We start from the raw sequence: 25298 nt of genomic DNA, 5'->3' as shown, positions 1-25298 counted from the left end.
AACGTCATCACATTTAAACTTCATCTTGCAGGGAAAATATTACTGAGCAAAGCATGTTTACTACAAGCAAGTAAAACATACTAGTTCTCTTTAATTTAGTGAATCCTTCTCACACAATTCCTGTAAGTCGACAACCATGATGACTTTGCTCCAGGGAGAAAAACACACTAGACATATTGTGCTTATTACAGGAAGTCCAAGCTTCAAAAATAGATAAAGACAAACAAACAAACAAACAAAAAAGCCCCATAAAATATGGATGTATCTTTGAATGTGTACAAATGTGAAGTGTGTGTGAGTTAATGGCAGAACAATCATCCTCTAATCTGATCTGATTCAACATTTGCATTTATCTTAATACAGTGAACAATTACCACTGTTAAACAACACTACATGCCTCCATGTGCACCACTTTACTGTAATTAAAGTAACTAATACTTGATGTCAAAAATCTTGCTGAACCTGTTCTTTACATAATGAGGAACTGCTTCACACTATAATGTCCAATATGCAAGGTCCAATATGAATATATTCTAGAGGGTAGTGATGATGAAGACATAAGTAACAACAAATAGTATAATAGTGTTTTTGAAGTCAAAGACTTAAAAGAAACCTCACAAAAGTTTACACGTAGAAATATTCTCCTCCGTATTTTTAAATGTTACTAACACTGACATGCAATAGTAATGCTGTATTAGACAAAGGCTTGCTTTATCTAATAATGAATGACTCAGATTTTCGAACCGTTTTTGGCAGTTTGACCATACTTACCACAGTAAACTTAACCAAACTTTAGATTTATTTATTACTTCAGCCGTTTAATTTACAATGAATTTAAATTCTAAAGTACTTCATGCTGCTAAGTTCACGAAATACCTATAATATAAATAAGGTTGGCTGCTAATTGGTTTATACAAGTCAACAACTGACTGACTGACTGTGTCCTTGCATGGATCTCCAAGGAGAAGATAATGTAATTCAAAATAAAGAAAAAGGTCCATTACCACAGTATCATAGAGTACAGTAAAACATACATATGTTGTACTTTCTTGTGAAATGCAAGCATCAGTCCAAAAGGCAACAAGTGGCAGATGAGAGGTAAGAGTGTGAAACATCAAGCAGTAATGTCTCTGGGCTTAAAAGGCAATAAATATACTATAACATTCATGGTTAAATATTTCCATTTACGCTGAGAAGTTAAAATCCTGTTCACAAGCTACATCAGTCACCGGAAAGCATTCATTGAACTTTAGGACTCATTTCACTTTGACATAAAAAAAATCCTTCTAACTCTTGGCACCACGCTGGTAAAACAAAGTAAATAATGTTACATTCTCAGTCATTTGAAAAGATAATTTTCTTACATTCAGTCGCAACAAATACTCACAATCACTGTTAGAGAGGTTTAAAATTGGCCTGTAACCTGAATTTTTTTATATCTTTACAATAAACTGTAGTGACCACTATTCTTATCATTTTCTACCATAAGTTCTACTTCTGTAAAATTCACACCCCTGTATTCATACTCATACACTCACATCGACAGCATCTAACAACTGTGCAGCGCTCACGTACTGTGCTGTTGTACAGCCTGGGCTTCAAATAAGGGAATACTCTCTGGTCGTTCTTCTCCCTAGTAATTACCTGCCGTGAGCTCTTTGCATGAAGCCATTTTTACATTGCATCTCATCCAGCTGTCTATTCTGAACGTTTCTACTCAGGACAGGACAACTTCATACGTCTCTATCCGTCCCTCTTGTTTCTGTCCCTCCACCCCACTTCCTCCATCTTCCTCCTTCTCAGTCTTGATCTGTGCCACGCCAAGCCGGTACTGAGAATCCCTAATCACTACCTCTCCAGGCTGGCAGGCCTTCACGACTTGGTTGATCTGCTGGGTCACAATGTCCCTGCTGGTGAGATAATCTACCAGACGGTTGTACAGGTAGTAATAAGCTGTGTTGTTGAAAACTACAGGTTGCCACTGCACATGGCTCACAGAGTCTTCTGATGTGTCTGTGGAGTCTTTCTTAGTCTTCTCAGTCTGTTGTTTCTGTTCCTTTCCCTCTCTACCCTCCTGTAGCTTCTCTTTCTCTAGTTCAGTCACCACACTGACATAAGGCTCCAGTTCTCTGCAGAGGGACATCGAGTAGTGATCTGAAGGTGGTGCAGAAGGCTCAGTGAGCTGCTCTGCTCCAGGGGGATGAACCAACCAGGAAGAAGAAGATTTGGTGACAGGGTGCATCTGCTGATTCTCCCCTACTATGGAAGAGTCTGCGCTGTATGGCTGGTCTTGCAGTTCAGCACATGATACAAACTGACGGGGAAAGAAGAGAGGTTTTCATGCTTTAAGCAATCAAATGCAAAAAAAGAGAGAGATGTAATTAAAGTTATGTACCAAGATAATGTATGTCTTGCTAAATAAAAATAAAAACAAGTGATAGTGACAGTGTTTTAGTTGTTTCATTTTAATTGCTTTGCAGGAAATGACAGTCTCTTAACAAATAGTCGGATTTACCTCAGGTTTTTCAAAGGGATCCGAGAAGCAGCCTTGGTTCCTGCCCCACATCTGGGCTGCCAGTTCTGGATATTGCAAGTCAGTACAAAGTGCCACCTGACGGGCAGAGTCACTAACATAGACTGGGGGCCAGAAGCGAGAAGAAAGGAGCAGGTCTACGTGGTCTCGAGCCGTCTCTCCTCTCACTAAGTACTTAGAGCCGCACACCACCTGGACTCAGATATGACATTAGAGTTTTTCACTTATGCCTGATTTTTTAATTTTTTAATTTCCAGTGAGAATTTTGATACAAAGATCTGGTTGATAAAGTTTTTAATTTTAAATTTGAATGACTGAATTAAACAACAATAGGTTTGATGTCTTTACCTTGTGAGGGCAGACTTTGAACAGCTTGCCAGCAGTGAAGTGTGGAAGGGGCTGGGCGGCGGTGGAAAGACCACTATGAACAAGCGTGTACAAGGAGATCAGAGAGGCCAGCAGTTCATTCTAACAGACATGGAGACAGAAAGGAGGCATTTATTTAAATAAACTCCCACCCAGATAAGAGCAGGTCAGAACACAATGACAAACAACTAAATTTACCACACACTAAAATCCCTTGGCAAAGCAGCCTTGAGCCAGAGGATGTGTGGCAGGGGATTTCTTATACCGATGACCAAGTTATCACATGATCAGTGTATCTGTTCCAAAACTAAAAGCTTGTATTCTGTCTAGTGTTTTAAAGTTACTTAACATGAACATGTTCTCTTTCTATCCTCTCTCTCTCTCTCTCTCTTAGTCAGTCACTCGCACACACACGCGTGCACACACGCGCACACACACGCACGCGCGCGCACACACGCACGCGCGCGCACGCACACACACACACACACACACACACACACACACACACACACACACCTTAGTGCATTCTGGGGTGACATTCGACCCACAGCGGTGAAGTATTGTCCTCAGCTCTTCCTCGCTGTGATCTTCTATCTTATCGAGTCTCAGCTGACCATCGTGAATGAGACGCACCAAAACTGATGGATCTCCTGAAACAGCAGAGGAAAACAATTGTCTGGTTGTTAATAAATAACTTTTTCCATGGGTTTCCTCTTCTTTATTAAATCGCTATTCTCTGTGAACTCAAACGTGTGACAGGTAACAATTCAACACGTTTCCCCCTTCCCCCCCCCCCTCACTTCCAGAAAAAACGTTATTAGTATCAGTTCATATAAAGTCTGAGCTTCAGTATTTATCTAAAAGAATCAGATACCTGAAGGCTGCTCGGTGTGTGGCAGGACCTTGTCCTTCTCTGTGTTAATAACATTGGAACTCCTCATCAGAGGTGGGATGAAGGGAGCAATGATGGAAGCATCAACCCGTGTGATAGGGATGTCTGTGGGGAAAGCTGCCTGCTCGATAGCCTCACTCTCCATGGTCAGCCAGAAGTCATCCACGTGTACTTCATCTGAGACTGAAAACTCAGGCCAGGTGAACTGCAGACACAGCATGTTTCAGAGAACTGTTAGACATGACGCTGCCAAAAGGCTCAGAGACGCATCATAATTTTTTTCTATAATCCTCCAATTAATCTGTCACCTCGACGTTCTTAAGCTCCAGAACGTTGTTTGTGCATCGCTGTGCAATCTCCATCTTTGGAGCAACACCACAAACGCCACAGATCATATCATTGTAATCTCGCACTGTCAGACATTCAAAGGCCCAGTAACCACTCAGGAGAAGCTCTTGAATTTGAGATAATTCCTCTAGACTCAGGGCATGAACTGATGGAAAAGAGGAAGACAGAAAAATTCATAGAAAACATACTGTGAAAAACTGTCAATATACTGTAGGAAGAAAATCCCATACAAATCTGAAAGCATATGCAGAATTCATGTATGAAGGATTAAATTAAGTGTTTACCAGGGTGGTTGGGGGTGTGATCCAGTACAGTCCTGGCTGCCTGTAAGGGGGTTTGGCCTAGTTTGATACTGGCCCTCATCTTCAGGAACAGGTCGATACTCACCAGCAGTCTGTTCCCAATGTTGAACAAACCTGTCAAGACATAAATAACCTGTGTTTTAATTCACAGAGGGTGCACCACAGTGAAACAAAAACCTTCAAACTGAGCTTCTGTTAAAGCACTAGAGCTAAAATGTGCCATAATGATTTGTATCATTGAAACCAGGCTGTGCTATGCTTGGTTAAGAAAGATGAAAGAAGAACGTTGTTTGACAGTGGTGCTGTTTACCTGGATGCAGGTCAGTGAAGCTGTGCAGAGCCAAACACTGAACATTGAGACACACCTTGAGCTGCAGAGAGGAAGTCTGCAGCAGTGTCTCGGTAAGGAGCCAGCAGTCCTCCTGCCCTGCAACAGTACTAATGTGTACAGGCACACACGTGAGCATATATTAAGGAACCAAAAGTACTAGAAAGTAACAAAAACAGAAGCAGCCCAGTTGAAAAGAAGGGAGTCACCTTATTAAAACCACAAAAAACATAGACCAGCTCTCCTCCTTTTCATTTCAGGCCCTATCTTCTCACCTCTGACCTCCTTTGAAGAGTGGGTAGTTACACAGGCCACAGTGAGTGGCTGCTGATTCATAGAACTGAGGCCACCCTGATTCGACCAGCGTCTCTGTCTCTATGTTGTCTTCATGCTCCTGAACACCTGGCTGAACCAAGACGATCTGAAGACTATTGAGCTCTTGGATGAGGTTTAACGTTTCCTGAAGTTCTGTTTCACCCTCAGGAATCTGCAGTGAATGGCGCAGTAGCAGTAGTGTATTTTGGCGCTGGATGTCTTTCTGCTCAGGACTCAAGGCCTGGTATGGATCCAGCAGTGTCCCAAACTGAGAAAGTAAAAAAAAGGAACAAGAGACAACTGTTCAGGGATCCAAGGTTTAGCTGAGGCTAAAAAAGGCATTCAGAGATAGAGTAGACATGACTAACTCTACATTAACTTCTGGAGGAACTAAGCGGCCACCTTTATTCCCTTGGTGTTCTTCTGTGTCAGCTCACAGCCACACTTAGGGCACACTGCAGGTTTATGTCTGTTCTTATACATGTAGTCACAGGATGGGTTCTTACAGTGACCCCTGCCCCGTGCTGTGGACAGTCCCAAGTCCTAAGAGAATAAAAAAAAAAAAAAAAAATACAAATTACCCAAATATCAAGAAACAACGAACATCCAGAGGCAAAAAAGCATTTGGAAGAAACATTAGGTGAAATCTAATTTTAAGCAGTAAATTTATAGCAGGCTACAGTGTACAAGGAACGTAGTATACTGACAAAGTTGGAGACAGTGTTCTGCTTAAAAGGCACGACTGAGAGGACATTCACTCTGGCATCAGTCAGTGAAGACACAGGTTCACCTCCAAATGCAGGCACAGAGGAATCCTATGGAAAAGCATGCCTACAGTGAGAAAACTACATTCAATCTTTAGCATTTTCTATTTGTGGTTTAGTGTTTGTGTGTGTGACAACCTGCTTGGCTGTGGTTGTCGGGACCGTCTGGCCAAGTTGCTTTAAAGTGCTTGGTTTGAGACCTGAGAAACTCTCTTGAGCTCCTGTGGTTAGAAAAAAAGACCACATCTGCACAGAGCAGAAACCTTACAGAGATATTTCACTTCCTCTCTGAATAAGCTAATAACATGCACTGAACCTACGTAAAATAAACCTGTAGCTAAACTGCAAACAGAGTTTTTATTTCAAATGATGCAGTACCAGTGGATGATCTGTTGTGGTTTGCAGTTTGCAATTTTCCTTTGTCAGGAGGGACAGTTATGATCTGGAACAAAGTATGGCCTAAAAATACAAACAAGAAAATATGTAAATCTGCTTGATGACAGCTTGGCGTCAGAAAATGGCCTGTATGTAGAGTGTTCTTCTCACCTGTGCTGTGGTAGGCAGGGAGTATGGGTCTGATAGACCTCTTCTGAACAGCAGCATTGTTTCTGTCCTGACCTTGGACTATACTGCCTTTAACACTGTCTTTCAATTGTCTACTGTAAGACAGAGGAACATAAGTCAAGTAAAATACAAACTATGCTCAAAGCTTAAAAGCAATACACAAAGGTGCCGATATAATCCTATTCCATTTGTAATATACTGGTTTACAATGGGCCTACACATTTCAGCTTTTCAAATAACTTTTGTATGTTTACAAAAAAATGAAACAGAAACTTGTGTCTATGCACCTTCTAAACCAGCATTAATGGTCCAGGTTGTGAATATATACAGTGTTGAAGCCCATATAGCAGACTGTAAATAATAACATCATATAATAATATTAAGATTTGAATTTGGCTCTGAGGACCAAGCTTTGTGCACCAGAGTCACACAGTTCAGCACTAAAGCTTCACTGATCCTCACTTTGTTTGTTGCACTAACCTGGTGTTGCTGCCCTCTGGTGGCTTTCCAGCTGGACCTGCACGCTGCTTTCTGGAGCACTGCTCAATTTGTCCTTCCTTTTTGTTTCCAGCAGTCTTTGTTTTACTGACATCAGCATTATCCTCCTTAGCTGGGGGTAGAGTGGGTTGACAGCTTTCATAATGCTTGCTCTGAGCTTTACATGGTTTTGGTATTGCTTCTTTCTCTTGTTTCTTCTTTTCCTGACGCATAAATACAATCAAGTCAATTTAATTAAAACAGGCCAAAACTGGAGACTGAACAATTTTACTATTACTGTTTCTGCAGACACTGCCTGACACTTACAACAGGTATCCATTTTCCACCCAAGTGGCTCCCACATTCAGGGCACGTTGGTGGCTTGTGGCGGGTGACATATACAAAGGAACAGCCAGGATTCAGACACCTCCCCCGACCTCGTCTGGTGTATGTCTTTACAGACTGCAGAAATCAAGTTCACGTCACTCACACCCACTAACTAAATTTGCTGTTCTCATGTTATTCTTGATTTATGTTTCTGTGTACAGACTCTATGAGTCTCAGTTTCAGTATTGACATTTCTAAGCAGAATAAATGAGTGGGTTACTCACCATTTTATATGAATGTTTGGCACTTTGTTCTATGCTGGCGCCTACAGAGACCATCATCACTGGCCCCACAGAGTTGACACTGGACAAAGACTTGGACTCTAGCAGGTTCTGGAGAGGAGGTAACAACAACAGTGTTTTGTACACCAATGTTTACCTATCAAGCTCTAAAAAACCTAAAGTAATCATTCTGCTAATTGGTAGAAGGGTATGCAAGTCTCACCTGGGTAGGTATGATGGCAACCACCTGTGCAGTTTCTGCCTGTATTTGCTGAACCATCGATCCACCAAAACCACCAGTAGCAACTCTCCTATTTCCTTTTAGAGTGACTTCATTTGTCTTAAGTTCAGCAGAGCCTTGAGAGACATCTGTGGAGGCTGGGGCGTTGGATGAGATGGGGTACAAAGCAGAGGAGGAAGAAGGGGATGGCATTCCTTGGGGGGAAGTTTGACAAGACACCACTGCCATCTCCTCTGCTATGTTATCAACAACAACGGGCTGCTCGGAAAGTTCCACCTCACTGGCCAGCCCAGGAGGTGGGAACTGGAGCTCGTGAGCGAGGGTGACTGAGGTCAAGCTTCCTTCAAATCGAGAGTCTGGAGACTCCACGCTTACCTCAGGCTGAAAGCCCCCTAGCTGGTGATTCGTGGGGCAGCCTTTAGATAGAACAAAGTAACTGGCTCTGGGGAGGATTTTGCGGAAGCCTGGCAGGTCTTTGGAGGGGCTGAGAGACTGAGAGAAAAATCACAATTATAAAGATTGTTAATGGCTTCTTATGGAATCGTTTTGACATTATGGTCGACATAAGTGGCTGGTGCAGAGATAAAGCAGGAAAATACTGCTTTATCTCTGCTGTGAGATAAAGCTAATGGGTGAGACTAATTGGTCACTTAATTGTCACTTCATCCGTAATTATATGAGCCAACTTCATTACAAATGACATCAGTTAACTACAAGAGTGCTCTGCTGTGTGTAATCATAAAAAGGGCTCAGATATATTTAACAGCTTATACCAAATCCAGCACTCCATCAACAAACCTTTTCAAAAGACTGGTTTGGCTTCACTGCTCACTAACAAATTACTAATAAAGAAAAGCGTTCTGTCAATTTAAACACACTGATGATCAAACAACCGATTTCTTTAATTATTGAATAACTTATTAAAGATCTTTAAGTACTCATTACAGATGTTAATATTTGGATGCATATGTCAAATTTACACCTCCTGATGACACTTATTCAGGTAGTTACATGAGGAATTATTCTGAAGGTTGGGGAGATGACTGCATTGATGGTGAAAGCATGTTGTTTGCCTGCTTTCAAAAATTTAGAATGTAGCTTACTGTATCTGTGCCTTCCTTCTCAGACTTGGCTTTCTCCAGATAGTAGCCTTTCTCAGCCACACTAAGCCTTTTCCAGCTCTCGCTGATACGCTTGTTGATCTCTGACTGTGGCAAATTGGGAGATTCCTGTTGCAAAATCTGGTGAACATCAAAGTAGTATAGTAGATAGGCGGACCTAAAACAGACAAATTTTACAATCAGTATATGATTATGAGAGGCAAATATGTCCAATTTGTGCAGTTACAGGCACAGAAATACATACATATTATATTGATATTCTCTTAAGCTGTCAATCATTGTGGGCCATTTTCGACTTAGAAGATGTGCCGCTGAGCACCTCTGTACCTCAGAGGGTAAAAGTTTCTATATAGACACATCTGTGAAGCTGTGTATGAAACTGTGCACATTACCTGGGCTTCTTAGTTTTCTCAACACTCTCTTCCTCAGCTTTGATCTTCCTCTTTTTTGAGGTAGTTACACCCATTTGGCTGTAGCAGCTCTCGCCCTCTTCAGTCATTTTCACGACCTCATACACCTCCACCTTCTCCATGAATTGCAGAGATCTACAGCCAACAAAAATTTGTGTGACATTATTTTGTCTTTGAAACCAGTAAAAGTAGACTTTATTACAGCTGTGTTGTAGTATATTTGTATTCATATTAGTTTACCTAAGCATAAGAATATATGGGAAATGGATACTGAATGAGTGTTGGAAAAACAAACAGTAATTATGAATACAAAGCACTGGATTCCTGAAGCTTACTGTTGCTCAGTGGGTGGCTACAGCTCAGTGTCACTATGGGTATGGTAATTCATTCAGAGAGAGAATAAAGCCCTGAAGGGTCTTAGGTAAAGGGAAATACTATGGTACTTATCACTGTAGGACACATAAAGTGCTAACATGTTTCAGACACTGCTCCTTTCCTGCTTTAAAAGTATGTTTAATGGCGTGTCTTTATACTGCCTGCACAGTCAGTGTTATCCAATGAAATGCCTTCTTATTGAAACCTTACCTTCGACGGCCCAAGGCTCCACAAACGGCTCTAATCAACCTTTAGAAGTCGCCGAAAAAGTCAGACATTATGCCAGCAGTAAGTAATGCTGAAATGTGCCTATGTTTTATATTAAATCAATCATTTGCCATGAGAAAATGTCCGTAAAGAAGCTTCGTTTCACGTCGATTGGTAAAAACATGGCGGTTTGTTGCTATGGTTTTCAGCCAATCAGATGTCGGAATGAACTAAGATAAACCAATCACAGGGCACGTTTTTGACACGTGAAAACTGAGGCGTGCGCCTCACAGAACTTTAGAGTAGAAATCAGTTCGTGAAAACGGGAAATTGTGTATTAAATTTATTTAGAGTTGCTATTAATCTGTTTATCTAAGTGGTGTCACATGCCAGGATTATGTTGCATAAAGCCCAATAAAGACAATAAGAAAAATATTTTTGGGGGATGTAGTTACACAGGCTTTGCAACTTAGGGTATTACACACATTAATACTAATATTGATGATATATGCATGAAAACAGTATATTTGAGCTTATTTTACGGGTCAAACTCAAAGACAAAACAGTAGAAATAAATAAAAGTTGTGAGGAAAAAAATATTTATTAAAGTATTCTTTGCTCTTAATGATTTTAAGGAGGAAGAACTCTTAATAATAATAAACCAATTAGCTAGGAGTCTGTATCTGAAAGGGGGATTTTGAGAGGTTATTTTAAAATATGGCAACCTGGTGATTTAAACAAATGCAGTAAAAGATCAAAACACATTTTTAGACATTTTGCAAAAGCATCAAAACCGAAACCAAACGTGAATTCTCAAACACAAACAGGTATCTCTCAAAAGTATTCAAGTCTTTATTTATTCCTACAAGACAAACTCAAACACCTTCTTCTTCAGGCGCAGACTAAACTAATCGAGCTGGAATCAAAAAAAAAAAAAAAAAAAAACAGCTGCTGTTTTAAGGACAGATCATCGATCATCGATCATCTCACCGAGCAAAAATGGCGGATGGCAAGGTGAGCGAGTTACTGTGGTCTGGATTTAAACGTGCTGTTCTCACGTGTTTTGTCAGATGTCAGCAAATGTTTGGACGACAAAACATATTTTCCTCCCAGCAGCTGCTGTCCCTGTATTAAATTACAATTATGAGTATCGAGAGTCGTTTATAAATGAAGTCGATCTTAGTAGCTGCTAGTAGCTTCTTAAGAGAGAACTGTGGAGCTGTGTTGTTAGAGGAGCTCTTCTTGGGAAACTGTAACTTTAGGCAAAGTAAAGTTAGCAATCGTGAGTTGTAATAATGTTTACCTGCCAGTGTTTCGTAATCCAAATATAACACATTGGGTTTTATTTCAGGATCCTCTGAAACAGTTGAAAGATCTGACACAACTCAGAAATCAGTTGGAGGAGATTCAGAGACGAGTGGAGAACGAAGTTTCTGCAGGAATTCCTCAGGTAGGTTATTTTACAGCCCACTGTGACTCACTTCTCCTATTTAGTTTGACTATCTAAGTTATATTTGTATTGAAATAAATTAGAATCTGCTTCTCTTCAGTAAAGGTTATGAACTTTAAAAAAAAAAAACTCACTGTATCCACGTTGTAATGTAACATTGTCATGACCCATTGTTAGTGGAATTGTTTTCAGGTCCCATACAACTCCTCTCTGCTTGGTTTTGTATTGTACACACATCTGTATGTCCTTAAAATCACGCTGTGGTCTTTTGATCTCGTAGGGAAGCTCTGTGTTTGGATCGCCATTTCTGAAGGGCTTCCTTGCCGGCTATGTGGTGGCCAAACTACGCTCCTCTGCCATCCTGGGCGTGCTGCTGGGAACAGTCACTGGCATATATGCAGCACAGAACTATCAAGTGCCCAACATTGAAAGGACAGTGAAAGAGTGTATGAACAACTTCAAAAAAGGACCAAAATAGCTTGAGCTGACTGCTAGTGACAGAGAGAAGAGGAAGAAATGCTGTTACAGGTGCCGGCTTGTGACAGATCAGCATTCAGGATTTTTGTGTCAACTGAATTATTCATATAACATTTTAACTGCTATTTTGTTTGGGGGCATCCAAGAAAAAGACTTTCTTCAAATTCCATTTGTATTTTTGGGGTCAGTTAGTGTTCATACAGGATGTAAGGCATGTTTATGAGGTTTTAATGTCTGATTCATTACATATCTTAGTTTTGTTGCCTGGAGCAGCATCTAGGCCCTTTCAAAATTTGAATATGTTACATGTAAAACACAGTTCCTATGTCCACTTAGTATAGAATTATACAGGGAACAATGCTACGTTTTATAATCAATGCAGGAATGGCTGAGCTGTAGAGCTGTTCATTTTACAAATGGGCTTTTTTGCACAACCACTGGTATTTGTGAGAAAATAAGTGTTTATTCAGCATCACTGAGGATGATTGTGATCCAGAATGTGGGGACCAGTTCCCCAGAGAGAACTAGGAGACAGCGGGTTAAAAGGATTCAGTGGAGTGTACTCTTGGGGCTGATGGTCCTCATCTATGGCTCTCATGCACCACTCATCACTCTCACCAAGATAGACGGTCAAGTTCCCTTCAACCCCTCATCATGTGTTGTTATGATTGAGTTAGCTAAGCTCCTCATCTCGCTGATGACTCTTTTTCTAACTGGGGGTACATCTGCTTTATATGCTCCTCCATCTCTTGTCCTTGTTGCCCCTTATGCAGTTCCTGCTATACTCTACGCTTTTAACAACAACTTGGTAGTTCTCATGCAGGCCTACATGGACCCAAGCTCATACCAAGTGTTTTCTAATCTGAAAATTGCCTCTACTGCCCTGCTATACTCCTTCTGTCTGGGAAAGAGGCTCCGGCTTGCCCAGTGTTTAGCCTTGGGGCTCCTCATGGGAGCAGGGGTGTGCCAAAGCTACAGCAGCTTGGATCTAGGAGACCCCGAGAGAGCTAAACTTGAAGAAGGTCTCAGACTTCATATCACAGCTTGGGGGCTTTTCCTTGTGCTGGTGTACTGCTGCGTCTCAGGGCTGGCAGCAGTTTACACAGAGAGAGTACTGAAGGGCCAGAAGCTGCCCCTCAGCCTGCAGAATCTCTATCTGTATGTTTTTGGTGTGGCCATTAATGGACTGTCCTCCTTCTCCTCTCTAAGTGAAAAGAGCTTCCTGGATGGATACTCGTGGGCAGTTTGGGCCATTATAGCAGGACAAACGGCTAACGGACTCCTGATGTCTGTGGTGCTAAAGCACGGCAGTGGGATAACCAGACTGTTTGTAATTTCCTGCTCCATGTTGGTTAATGCTGTGTTGTCTTGGGCCATTTTAGGGCTGCAGCTCACTCCCTTTTTCCTCGTACCTGTTTCTATGATTGGACTGGCTGCTTACCTTTATTACAGATAAAAAAAAAAAACAAAAAAAATCCACCCCAAGCCAAGTACAAGGACGATATTAATCATATGACTTCGCCTGTTTCTTTCTTTCTGTGTGATTTATTTTCTGCCTTTTGTGTTTTTTGCCTTATGAGTCCTGGTCTGAACTGGACTCCAGACACATGCATTTGATTTGTAATTGCATACCATTTTGTGTGTGATCAGTCTTGTCAGCTGATGCCCAGAATATTTTAGAGTTTAATTTATAATTATGTTATACTTCTTTTTTGTATGTATCACATCTTTGCAAAGAGCCAAAAGATAAAATAAAGTATGTGGGTGTTAGTAACTCATATACTGTGAGTTTTAATTCTTACAGTTTACAGAGTTTTGTGCTGACTGTAAAGATGTTTGTGTTATTTTTATTGTTCAGCCTTAGGTTCACCTCTCACAGTTAAAGTGTCCTTTAACTGTCCCAGTTCTGTAAAAGAAAAATAAGAATTGTTTAATGCTGGATAGAGGTGCTGCCTTAGTTTAACTTCTGCCTCAACCAGCAAAACCAGTAGATGGGGGGAAAAAAACAAACACTGACCTTTGCAGAGCTGCTTGTTGTCGGCCTGTAGCTGCTGGTTCTGGGCAGACAGGTAGACGGCATCCTGCACAGCCTCCAGCAGCACACTTCTGTATCTGCCCTCTGACATTTTCCTCTGCTCTTCGTTCACCTTGCGAAACACTCTGAACACCTAGAGAACAGCAAAACAGATGAAGCACACGTAGTTTATATTCACTGTTTCTGCCTGACAGTAAAACACTTGTGTGGTTTCAATGTGCTGAATGATTATGTGCGTATTGTATCCACCTCAGCTGTGTTTTTTATTTCACAATGCTCTCAAAACCTTCATTTTGAAGTACAAAGTTTGCAGATTGTCAAGTGTTAAACACAGAGTTTTGTGTTACATTTGTGTCTACCCAAAATACACTCCCTCGAGCAACAGAGCTTGTTGACTGTCAACAAACAGTTGATCCAAAAATGAAACATTGCAACACACAAAAACACAAAAACGTTACTTGAAGTTTTATATAATAATAATCATGATAATTTCTTGTCTTTTAAACCCCAATGCACCCGAATTGTTTAAGCTACTTGACAGCTCAGATCGCACAGTTCAGTGTATGTTGTACATTATATAACCATTGTAAATGTATCTAGTGTAAACATGAAAAATAATTCTACCAATATGTGACTGCATTCATTCTAAATCTTTATATTATAATCTCATGTTGTATAAAAAACAAACTATAGTAATAAACTAATCATATAAATGATTATTTTTAAATCAGTATTCTCTGATTGAGTTAAGACAAACCCTACCTGCAGGCTCTCCTCCCTCAGACACTGCAGCTCTGTTTGGTGTCTGTGATGCTGATCCTGGAGGTCTCTCTCGGCTCGCTGGGCCTCGGTACGCAGGGCCTCAATCTGCAGCACCAGGATCTGCCTCTCCTTGGTCAGCACCAGCAACTCTCTCTGGGGACCTTCGGTCTAAGAAAGGAGATAGAAAATGCTAGGAAATAATAGAATAAGTTGCAATTACAGTGTTTTCCTCTGCCCACCATACATCCAACCTTGAATTGATTTAAACTGACTCAGCATCCTTGACTAAGATAGATCACAGGCTGAATAATGCTTAACAACAGTGTATCTCATCTTACCGGTAGCAGTTCCTGTGCCAAGTCTCTCTCCATCTTCTCCACCTCCTCCTGAATTAATCTCCCATGATCCTCCTTAAGTTGCCGCCTCCGCTCCTGTGCTTTGTTGTAATCCAACTGAGACTGATCATTAAATCGGCAAAACAAATGTCTTACTGTAAGTTGCCACTCCTGCACAAATAAATCTTATTTATATGTTTAATAGGGTATTTACAAATCCTTGTACACATTTTAACCAATCTGCTCGGGATACAGTATTTCATTTAACATTCCAGGCACTCAATGGCGTTCATACATGTTGGGAGCTGTCACTTTTCTCTGCAGCAGTCCCGTTCTTCAGCATCTCCTCTCTAAGAGCCTCCTTCAGTTGCTGGATTCTTGACACTCTCTCCTGGACTTTTTCTACACTCCCTTTGCCCTCTGTTAGCACGAGAAAGACTCGTCATACGCTTTCCACAGATGTCCCTGAAATATTTAAGCATATTTCTGAATGGCAGACTATTACCTCTAATATGTTCTTTCATCTCCCATCTCAGCTGGTCCTGCAGAGATTTCACTGTGTTTGTACTTTCGCTGCGATCTGTGCCTGGATCTCCAGAAAACTGCCCTGGGTTATTGAAGGACTTACAACTCTGCCAAATCAATGCAATACACATGACTCATCTCATCACATACACAATATGTTTTTATTTTGCAATCTACTATAAACACACAGGTAGAAACCTTTATTTTGACCTTTATCTGCTTTGACGCTTCCCTCCTCTTGTCCCATGACTGATTTTTCACAATCTGTTCGAGAGGTCACACAATTTATTTCAGGTATGACCTCATTAACCCCACGTCATGATGTGAAAGCACTGTTCAGTATTAAGGTGATTTTAAGAGTTACCTGCAGGTTTTGCATCAGCTCTGCCAGCCTGTAGGTTTTATAAGCTTCTATTTCCTCCTCTGACATAATCACAGTTTGTAGATCCATAATGTTATCTCTAATCTGTTGTTCAGTCGCTCTTGGACACCAGCGACCAACAGTGGCCTTAGTTACTAAACTTCTCACCTTCTGGGCCACAGCTAAAGCAGAAGATGTTTCATCACCTAGAAGACCTGATGAAGAAAGACATGCATCATTTGTGTTCTTAAAGGGTTTTGTTTAAGTTTGTATGTTTGGACCCTGTGGTCCACTTACCCTGTGGGTCAATGAAATAGATGAGGACCGTCTGACTGTTTCCTGTTAAGGCGTCATGTAACAGGAGAGGAAGGAGTTTGTCACTTGTTGTGCCTCCACATGTGATTTCCTCCATAATTTTCACCAATGGGCTGACTCTGGAGAATATACAGCCGTTATCAGCATTGATAAAAAATAATAACAAACAGCTATATGATATCTTAAAGGACTATTCCTTTAAGTCTTTTCAGTTTTAATAATATACAGTATGATGAAGATGTGTGTAGTACAAGCTAGTGTGCTGTTTGCTAAGTCATAGTAACTGTATATAGTGGACTCTAGTCTGTATTATACAAGAAATCCTGCATATATACATACTTAGCTTTTTACACAAACACTACATTAAGGCAATCAAACTGTAGCAGTGTCACTGCCAATCAGCTTCAGAAAGAGACTATTTGGAATATTTTCCAAACACTCAGTAGTTTGTGTTACTGGAACAGTTTCATCATCCTCCATAATTAAGTTTGAGGGTTTGTCAGTAGGTTCTTTATTTCCTTTGTGTATTGTGCTGTGAGAGGCTAATGCACATGAACAGCACATCTAAATCTATTTTTTTGTATGCATTTGAACTATTTTGAGTTTACCTTATTATGACACATCTAAATTTATTTCGGCATTAGTGATTAAGATGGATGGAAACCCAGACTGAAAAGGTCCTTTAATGTCAGAAGATATTGAAATAATTAAACTTTCAGAAGCACTGGACTGGAAGTAAAATATGTCTCACAGCAGGACTGACCCTCTTAGGTCAGACCTGCTGGCTCCTCCTGCCACGTTGAACAGCTGCAGTCTGCTGCGACAGACCTCTGACTCCTCCTCTGGATGAGGTTTCCACTCAACAGCCACTGAGAACAGCAGACTGCATCTGAGCGAGACACACACTGTGAGCATGTAGCGACGGCAACAAAACCGTTCATTCATAAATTTTAGGGCAACATGGATGGATGACACTGCACACATCAACCTGTTCAGAAAACACAGGGACATCTGCTACATGATAATTCAGCCACTCATGTAACAGTAATACACTTAGCTCTACTGGGATTAATCCATTCAAAGTAAATGAGTTACTGTGTTGCATGGTGAGTTCTCCACCGACCTACTGGAAATGGAGCCTGCGTTTGCTTTGAGTGTCTCTTTGCACGTTTCATACACAGCATAGGCTTCTTCTTCTGAACATACACACACCTCACATAAGCCTCCTACAAGACTGAGAAAAAGGATAAAGAGTAGTTGTTTGTGTTGCCTTTTATACATCTAAATGTTTAAGTGAGGTACATGTGTTGCACTTTTCTTGATTTCTCTTGTCATCATGTGGACTGACCTGCCGAGGACTGGGTGAGTCAGAAGTTTTAGAGTCTGTTTACTGGGGCCCAGGAGATCCACAGCAGTGCCATCTGGATAAAACTGACATTGAAAAACATCAAAATGTATCCTGCACCTCAGTGTCTCTAATGTGATTTATGGCTCAGCTGTTTTACACAAGGACAAACCTGAAGGAGCGACACAGAGATGAATAACTCATCTTTCACATGTGATGACAAACGCCTGAAGAGATTTGCCAGGAGCTAAAAACAGAAGCCAAATGTAAAATTAAAAGTGAGACTGAAAAAAAATATATTATTAGGTGTAGTTTGGTTGTGGTTCCCACCTGTTTGATGATACAATGATCAATCAGAGTGCAGCTATTCTCTGTGGAGGCTCCACATATCAGCAGTGCTCCGTTATAACCACTGGATATAGATTCAGTGAGAGGCTGCAGGAGCTCAGGGTGGACACTCTGCAGTTATATTCAGAGTATAAGTTTACAGACATCATGATATGTGGAAGATAAGATGTAGAGAGATTTTAGTAGTTTATATAGAACAACCAAACTGGTCTAAATGAGAGGTTGGAAACTCTTTTGTACCTGTATGGTGTCAACAGTCACAACCTGGTCAAATGAGAAGACCCGTTCTTCCTGATAATAAACACATTACAGCAGTGAGAGCTTGCAGAGAACAAATGGCTGAACGGTAATTAAATGTAAATTACCTCATTTATTTTTGATGCATATTTCACAGAACGTCCGTCGTCACTTATAGCTACAAGGTCTTTATCCTCTGAGAGCATAAAAAAGACATTGAATTCGTTGGAGGCAGCATAGTAAGTGTACAGATACGAAATTTTTACTAACTGTGTGTGTCCTTGCTTTACCTGGAATTTTACTAAGTACAACTCCCACTCTCACTGTTTCAGTTTTCTCACATGTCTGTGGATGTGTGGAAATCATGTAGAGATTATAACAAGACCTCTGAAGCCTTCAATCTCTTAAATTCAACACCGTATTCTGTCATTATACACAGCCATAAAAGCAATATGGTACTCACAGATGGATTGATGTTCACAGTGGCCATCCTGCCCTCATGTCTAACAGGTATCCCAGTGGTTACTGGGATACCTGGATTTTATTACACTGGGCTAAATCATTAATGAGCCAGAATCTACTTTCACTGGTCTTAGTGATCAGGGTACATTTAGCAAGATGGAAAAAAAGTTACAACTAGTTATTGGTGAGCAGTAATGAAAGAGTTGAAATTATTTCCTTAAACCAGCTGTATCGTGTCATTTTGGAACATGGGCACTAACAAGTGTCATTCGGATTTATTGTAAATGAAGTATTGTGATAATTCCAGCCAAACACAGAGGATTTAACGTCTTCCTAATGTTAAACATCCCTTTAAGCATGTAATGTGAGTCTGTAACAAACTTGAAAACAAACTTGTGTATCAATACTTTTTCAGGTGAAATTTAAGTTTGATTTATTTTTGGAATTTCTCTTAATATTTTATTAATGTTTCTGTTTTTTATTTTATTATTAAGTTTTTTCTTATAAATTGACAGAACACATGGTCCCTCTTTAACTCTGTATTTATACCGAATGCCTAATTAGAAAGTGACAGGAGAACAAACAAGATAAATCAGGAATCACAAAAACAAACAAGAAACAGTGTTACACAGACAGCTGAGTCCCACTCTCAGCTTCACAAGAGACAAAATCATTATCTGAGTCCCCTGCTGGGCCACTTTTCTGTCACATAAAGTCCGCAGGACAGTTCTCCACACACACAGTGTGTGCACTGTTCAGGAAGGTGATGGTCTGTCTGATGGCACCGTCACATTGAAAATGATTCCTCCCTGCTTAGAGGACATCAAGCTGTTCTAATGTCTGTCCACATTTAACTCCTAGAGAAGGGCTGTTTCAGACAGTTGACTTGTGCGAGGTGGTTATTAGGCAGATTGAGCCTTTTAAGGGGCTGAAGTGTTACTGAATACCTCCAGAGTGTTGCTGTAATTTAAAGTCAGTTCTGCCAGGGTTACTATGGCTTCATCACCTGGAGGCAGTGTGGATAATGGAAGATGCTGACGTGCTGACGTGCCTGGAGGAAGGTCAGGGCCGTGTCACGATCTTTTTTTGAGCAGGACTAACAGATGGGGTTCTCTGATGGATCCAGATGAGTCCGATTCTTGACTGTTTCACTCAGCAAATGCACTTAGATAAACATCTGGAGGAGAGATAGGTCCACTGTTTTGTCTCAAAGACAGAAATAAGGCCATGGCATTGATGAGGGTATTGTTGCACTACTAAAAATGAGTTTCTCTATTTGGATTAAGTCAAAACCAAATGGGAAATCAAAGTCGCATCCCTCTCAGAAACATCATGTCTGCCATCTCTCAGCTCCAACAGATGGAGACAAATCAACATCCACAGATAACAGAATTTGATACACTAGAGTCTCAGTAGGCTTTGAAAAAACCTTATGTAAGTGTCTAATGTCTAGCATCTAAATATATCTCTGAATAGACCCAAATGTAGCTTTTAATGAAAGATTTAATAACCTGATAACATTAGAAGATTTAAATATGACCTTCTGGGACCTAAAGATAATACCAAACAAAACAAAACAAAAACAAAGTCGACTGACTTCTGAGTTGCTGCTGCAGGTGTTCACACTTCCTGTTCCTCACACCTCTAAAAAAAAAAGCAGAAGATCCGTGTTCTAGGACTCTCAGTACTTTGTCCATGCATGACTGAATTCCCCAAAATAATCTTACCAGCCTGTTCTTTGAATGTCATCACCACCAGGGGGAACAAGGCGAACCAGCACTGATTTATGCTGGCAGACACACGGTTGTCGAAAACATGACAAAATCCCAGAAGGAGCAGCTCAGAGGACTGTGAAAACACCACTGAAGGGGGAACAGGGAGCAACCTTTGTGTCTGTCTCTGCCTAGTGTAACAGGTAGGAGCCAAAAGAGTGACAGGTGGTTTTCAAGTGTACGGGAGAGAATGAGAATAAAATGACTAAATAATTATTATATTTATAATCTATGAAACTGTTCAAGTTAAGGATCTGTTTGAGTTCTCAAATGGGAAATGTCTTCAGTGGGAAAATGTGACATTAAAACCACAAATATATAAAAATTGAAAATTGAGCAGTGTCACTGCATCTAAGCATATTGAAGTTTATTTGGGCATTTGATTGAACAACATGACTTAAGTTGAATATATGTATAATAATGTAAACAGTGTTGTTAGGAAAACTTTATTGAGCCTTCTTAACACAAACAGCTACATAGAGAAGTCCCTTTCTTATACATTCACATCTTTTAAAGGGGTCGGGCCACCCAAATTACACAAAGAACTGAAATCTCACCCGAATATCTGGCCATACAGATATATTTTGGTTTTCTTTTATTATCAACATCTCTTTCAACTACTCTGAGTGATCCACAGAACTCAGTGTGAGCAGTTCTTGTTGGAACTAATTTCTACCAGAGAAATAGTGCAATGAAAACTGCTCTCCATGAGGTCTGTGGATCATCAGAGGAGCAGGGAACTCCTTCAGTAGTTGCATTTTAAATGTATTTTAATGCTGTATGCACCGTAAACAAATTTCCACTGTGCTGGGATGGAGGAAGACACCTTATCCATGTCTGGATACCAGTAGAGAATTGTTTTTTTCTCCATAATTTGAGTGAACTGACCCTTTAAACATTCTTCAAAAACATGTTTAGCACTCACATATATAATAATGTACTGTAGGTTATATGAATACCTAGATTCAAATGTCAATGAGAACACCCCAGAATACGTTTGTTATGTATAAAAGACAAAAAAATTACAAATATTAAAAGCAACACATCTTAACAGGCCTCAACTGATTTGATTTCCAGCAGCCAGCAAAGTGGTTAAAATCAAGAGATTAAATGGAAGAAAAACTGATCAAGCAGTAAAGCCATTACAGGATGCGAGTCAGAATCCACTTTAAATTAATTGATTTCTCATGTCTGCAAGGTTTGCTTGATGAAAAGAAAAATCTGGCTTCACACTTCAGTTTTTTCACTCATCTGGAAGAAAGAAGAACAACAATTGATGATGAACAACCAACCAACACATGACTGCTTTCAAATGAGTTACGCACTACAATTAGAAGCACCTACCCTCAGGGCTGAGTGTCTTTTGCATCAGCCTGGGTGCAACCATCATACGGCGAAAACCAGAGCCTAAAATAAACGGACGATTGAGTTAGTTTCATTATTCACAGCACCCGTACACAGTTAAATCAGATCAAATCAAGACTGTAATTTGTGACTCCACCTCTCTGGCAGTCAGGGCGGCCGCGCATTTCAGTGCCCTCGATAACCTTCCCATCTTGATCCACACACCAGCAGTAGCCAGTGGCACTCCAGCACTGCATGGGCAGGTAGCGGCCCTGCTCATCGCACTGGGGCTTGTAGGAACCGATCTTGCGATATCCAGCTGTTGCCTCCAGCTGGCATTTGGTCTTGACCTCATAAACTGAGGGATGGAAAGAGAACAACTGAGACGTTAAAGACGTGTTCGGTGTGTAACGCAGCAAATGCAGATAACAGCAGGAAAGGATTAAATAGTTAGAACTGATGTTTTCTGTTCCCAGCATTTTTCTCTGCCACAAACACAGTTGTGTTAAACTACTCTTTTAAGGCCAAATCTAACATGTCTCACAATGAGCAGAGCAAACTAATCTTAAAAACTGTGACAGCAAAAATAAATAGCTAAATGTTAACTTAAACAAGCCACCGCTTCTTTAAAAACCCCTGCGTTGCACACTATAGGATATGCCTACTCAGCACACCTCTTATGTGAATAATGTCATAGTAATAAATAACAATATTAAACATTGTTATAATAAAAAACCTTCTCTATCTACTGGAAAAGTATGGAATTCATCATCTACTGTCATAGCACCAGTTGGAATCAGCAAAACATCAACTAAATGCAAAACAATAGCTGCAGTAACCTGGCTCAGATGTGGGGGTTACAGGCTTCTGCTGGGCCATCTGGAAGATCAGCCAGTAACGCATCCAGGACTCAAAGCTCTGCAAAGAACAAAATGATAACTTATTTAATTTTTTATTTTTTTTTTCATTAAGAGATTTGTTATTATTCATTTCTGTTTGTTTCTATTGGAGTGTGTGTGTGTGTGTGTGTGTGTGAGTGTGTGTGTGTCTTTGAGGCTTCACCTTCCACTCGCTCTCATTAATCTGCTGCTTCAGACTCTTCAGGTTGGCCAGGAAGGTCTCGTTGAAGTGGGGCAGCTCGAAATCCTGCTCAAGATATGACCACAGGTTAGCGACACACACAGCATCAGCAACGTGGGGACACACAGTACGCTGAGTGCAACATACCTCCATGAGATCCTTCAGCTGTTTCTCCACGCTGACGACAGCAGTGTCCTGCAGTTTCTGGTTTAAGGGGAAACGAGTGTTTGTTAAAAAAAAAAAAAAATTTTAATTGATATTTTCGTATTCACACATTTATTAGACAATATACATTTAGAGTCTTTAACAACAGATGTAAACTCACTGTCAGGGGCGTCTTGCTTTTCTTAGAATCCTCATCTGAAGTGAAGTCCGCTAGCAGAGGCAGGCTGTTCATGGGCATGTGCATCCTCATTGGAGCCACGGCTACGTAAAAAAAAAAAAATAACACAATTAATTCATGAATTACTTTATTACTGCAATTACTTTACATTAAACTATCAAAAAAGATGACACACTTGTTTCACTGAGAAATGCACCAATACAGACATCAAAGCTCCACAGAATAAATAAGTAAACAGACACATGGTCATTGAACTATGTCATGAAAACTGAAAACTCTAACTGAATAAACTGTAGGTGTGTTTCATCATAAGAACTAATTAACAAGAAAGCCCCGAGTGACCTCTACTATGAATCACCAGTGAAACAGTCACTATAATGTCTGGCTTTCAGATTCAGATTAAGTTCCTTAAAGCAAACTTTCACTTCCTTCTCTGCTCTTCATTTCTACGGACTCCTCCTCCTCCTTATGTGTGATGAAGGTTACCACTGGAAATGAAACATCCCTATTTGACTCCTGCTATGCTTCATCCTAAGGAATTTTACCCTGAGATGAGCGAGTCAGTTGTTTGTCCATCCTCTCCGAGTTCTTCTGCAGCGTATGGATCTGCTGCTTCTGGTTGAACACCACGTAGGCAGTGAAGACCTGGCTGGCCAGCAGCATCACTGCCAGGGTCGTCAGGCCGGCCACCTTCAGAGCACGACTGTTGGAACCCCTGATTACACAGGAAAAGAACATATGTATAAGTCAATCTTAAACAATATAGAGCGTGGCGGGGGTGGGACAGAGATAACAAGACACACCGCAAAACTAGACTGAAATGGAAAATATAAACGTTTACAGAAGATTCCGAGGAATTAAAGTAAACTGGGGGGATTTCCACAAGTGATGTTTGTGGCATTTTCAAAGCTGGGGGGATTTGGTTTGATGCTGAAGTTGGACAGTCCAGCACACACACAAAGTCCCATTAGTAAACAGTGAGACAGTGAAAAGCAAATCCATACAGCATCTCTGTAAAGCTGTGTCTCTTTAAATTTGTGATAATCTTATCTAATTAATAAAAGAGTTTAAGCATGAATAAAGTTTTTTTTTCTGCTGCTTATATTTGGCCAATAGAATGTGAGCGTCACTAGTTGCTAGGCAGATAACCTCTAGGTGCTTTACGGAAGTACATATCCAACTACGTGTACAGACTATTACATACATAAAAACTGGTGTAAATGTACTATGAGTGTAATAATATTTGTTGTGCAAAGCCATAATAATTGTAATTTAATTTGTTTTATGATAGTTCCACTTAAAGTAAAGTGACATATAGTGGGAAACTCCTCTTTCTCTGTATTACTTGTAAACAGTATATTTCTATTTAGGACTAACGTGTTAATTCTTATTTATCTCAACAGAATATAATTACAATTTAACACATATTCAGAACCATATGCTTAAAGGAAATATCAAACCTCGTTCATGTGCAGTTTATAGATAAATCTGTGAACTGAATGCGTTAGTAATACTGTTTTGACACTATGATCCCACTTTTGTATCAGTATTTCTAACTTTAAAACAATAACACTGGCAAATAATTCTTTTTTTCGTGGCTAATTATGAACCAATAGCATCACAGCGGCATCATTAGTTACTAGGCAGACGCCTTCTCCAAGTACAACAGAGTGGATGTCTGACTGCAGGTTAAGTTTTTAGTGGCATTAAAATTATAGTTTTAAACTGTTAAAACTACTTTAGAATAGTCTTTTCTAATTTCAATAACGATCGTGTCCTAAATTTAGCTACAAACCACAAAGATGCCATCTCATTTAGCGCTAGTTATACAACCACAGTTTTAATTACATATTGTAAAAAAAAAAAACAGTTGTTTGCAGGATGTTAGAGGTTTAATTCAGATTAATATTTTTTGTTTTGTTTTTTTTTTTAGATAAAAATATATGCATTTTACTAGCAAAAGTTATATGTTGGAGATAATGAACTTTTAGAAGAATAAAGTTGATCTTGTATATAAATATGAGGATTCCTCTCACCCTCTCGGTGCCACAGGCATAACAAGGGCCTCTTCACTGCCCGCCACACTCCCTCTAGCCAGGGGAGCATCTTCCTGAGGGCCGGACATCTGTACTGGAAGTTTGTCTCAGCTTCTTCAAGGCAACAAACTGGAGAAAGTCCGGCGGGACGAGTGGATTAATGTGCTTTAAAATAAGGAAGGAGCACCAGACAAGTTCCACAGAAAGGTGAAGCGCTGTG

The 25298-nt window shown here is 40.3% G+C and overlaps 4 protein-coding genes across 4 annotated transcripts; 2 read left to right on the top strand and 2 right to left on the bottom strand.

Annotated features, from left to right (window-relative positions):
• Positions 1 to 71: 71 nt before the first annotated feature.
• hmgxb3 (HMG box domain containing 3) lies at positions 72 to 10038 on the bottom strand. Its single transcript, XM_026358210.1, has 21 exons — positions 9855 to 10038; positions 9252 to 9404; positions 8842 to 9016; positions 7721 to 8230; positions 7501 to 7608; positions 7217 to 7351; positions 6893 to 7113; positions 6395 to 6507; positions 6227 to 6307; positions 5987 to 6069; positions 5792 to 5899; positions 5487 to 5627; positions 5045 to 5352; positions 4752 to 4879; positions 4424 to 4555; positions 4100 to 4284; positions 3774 to 3996; positions 3416 to 3549; positions 2882 to 3001; positions 2516 to 2725; positions 72 to 2314 (listed from the first exon to the last, which is right to left on the bottom strand). The coding sequence occupies exons 2-21, from the start codon at positions 9389 to 9391 to the stop codon at positions 1718 to 1720; spliced, it is 3852 nt and encodes a 1283-aa protein (XP_026213995.1). The 5' UTR covers positions 9392 to 9404; positions 9855 to 10038; the 3' UTR covers positions 72 to 1717.
• Positions 10039 to 10768: 730 nt separating this feature from the next.
• Positions 10769 to 11804, top strand: LOC113161117 (SLC35A4 upstream open reading frame protein). Its single transcript, XM_026358644.1, has 3 exons — positions 10769 to 10865; positions 11203 to 11301; positions 11582 to 11804. The coding sequence occupies exons 1-3, from the start codon at positions 10851 to 10853 to the stop codon at positions 11777 to 11779; spliced, it is 312 nt and encodes a 103-aa protein (XP_026214429.1). The 5' UTR covers positions 10769 to 10850; the 3' UTR covers positions 11780 to 11804.
• Positions 11805 to 12128: 324 nt separating this feature from the next.
• Positions 12129 to 13546, top strand: slc35a4 (solute carrier family 35 member A4). Its single transcript, XM_026358643.1, has one exon. The coding sequence runs from the start codon at positions 12155 to 12157 to the stop codon at positions 13232 to 13234; it is 1080 nt and encodes a 359-aa protein (XP_026214428.1). The 5' UTR covers positions 12129 to 12154; the 3' UTR covers positions 13235 to 13546.
• Positions 13547 to 20627: 7081 nt separating this feature from the next.
• On the bottom strand, positions 20628 to 25298 carry cd74a (CD74 molecule, major histocompatibility complex, class II invariant chain a). Its single transcript, XM_026358143.1, has 9 exons — positions 25079 to 25298; positions 23588 to 23757; positions 23025 to 23125; positions 22847 to 22903; positions 22682 to 22765; positions 22459 to 22537; positions 21777 to 21977; positions 21620 to 21682; positions 20628 to 21526 (listed from the first exon to the last, which is right to left on the bottom strand). Exons 1-9 carry the CDS (start codon positions 25165 to 25167, stop codon positions 21519 to 21521), a joined length of 852 nt encoding a protein of 283 aa, XP_026213928.1. The 5' UTR covers positions 25168 to 25298; the 3' UTR covers positions 20628 to 21518.

Source organism: Anabas testudineus, chromosome 10, assembly GCF_900324465.2.
Source record: "Anabas testudineus chromosome 10, fAnaTes1.2, whole genome shotgun sequence".
NCBI lineage: Eukaryota > Metazoa > Chordata > Actinopteri > Anabantiformes > Anabantidae > Anabas > Anabas testudineus.
This window is presented reverse-complemented; position numbering and strand designations above follow the sequence as displayed.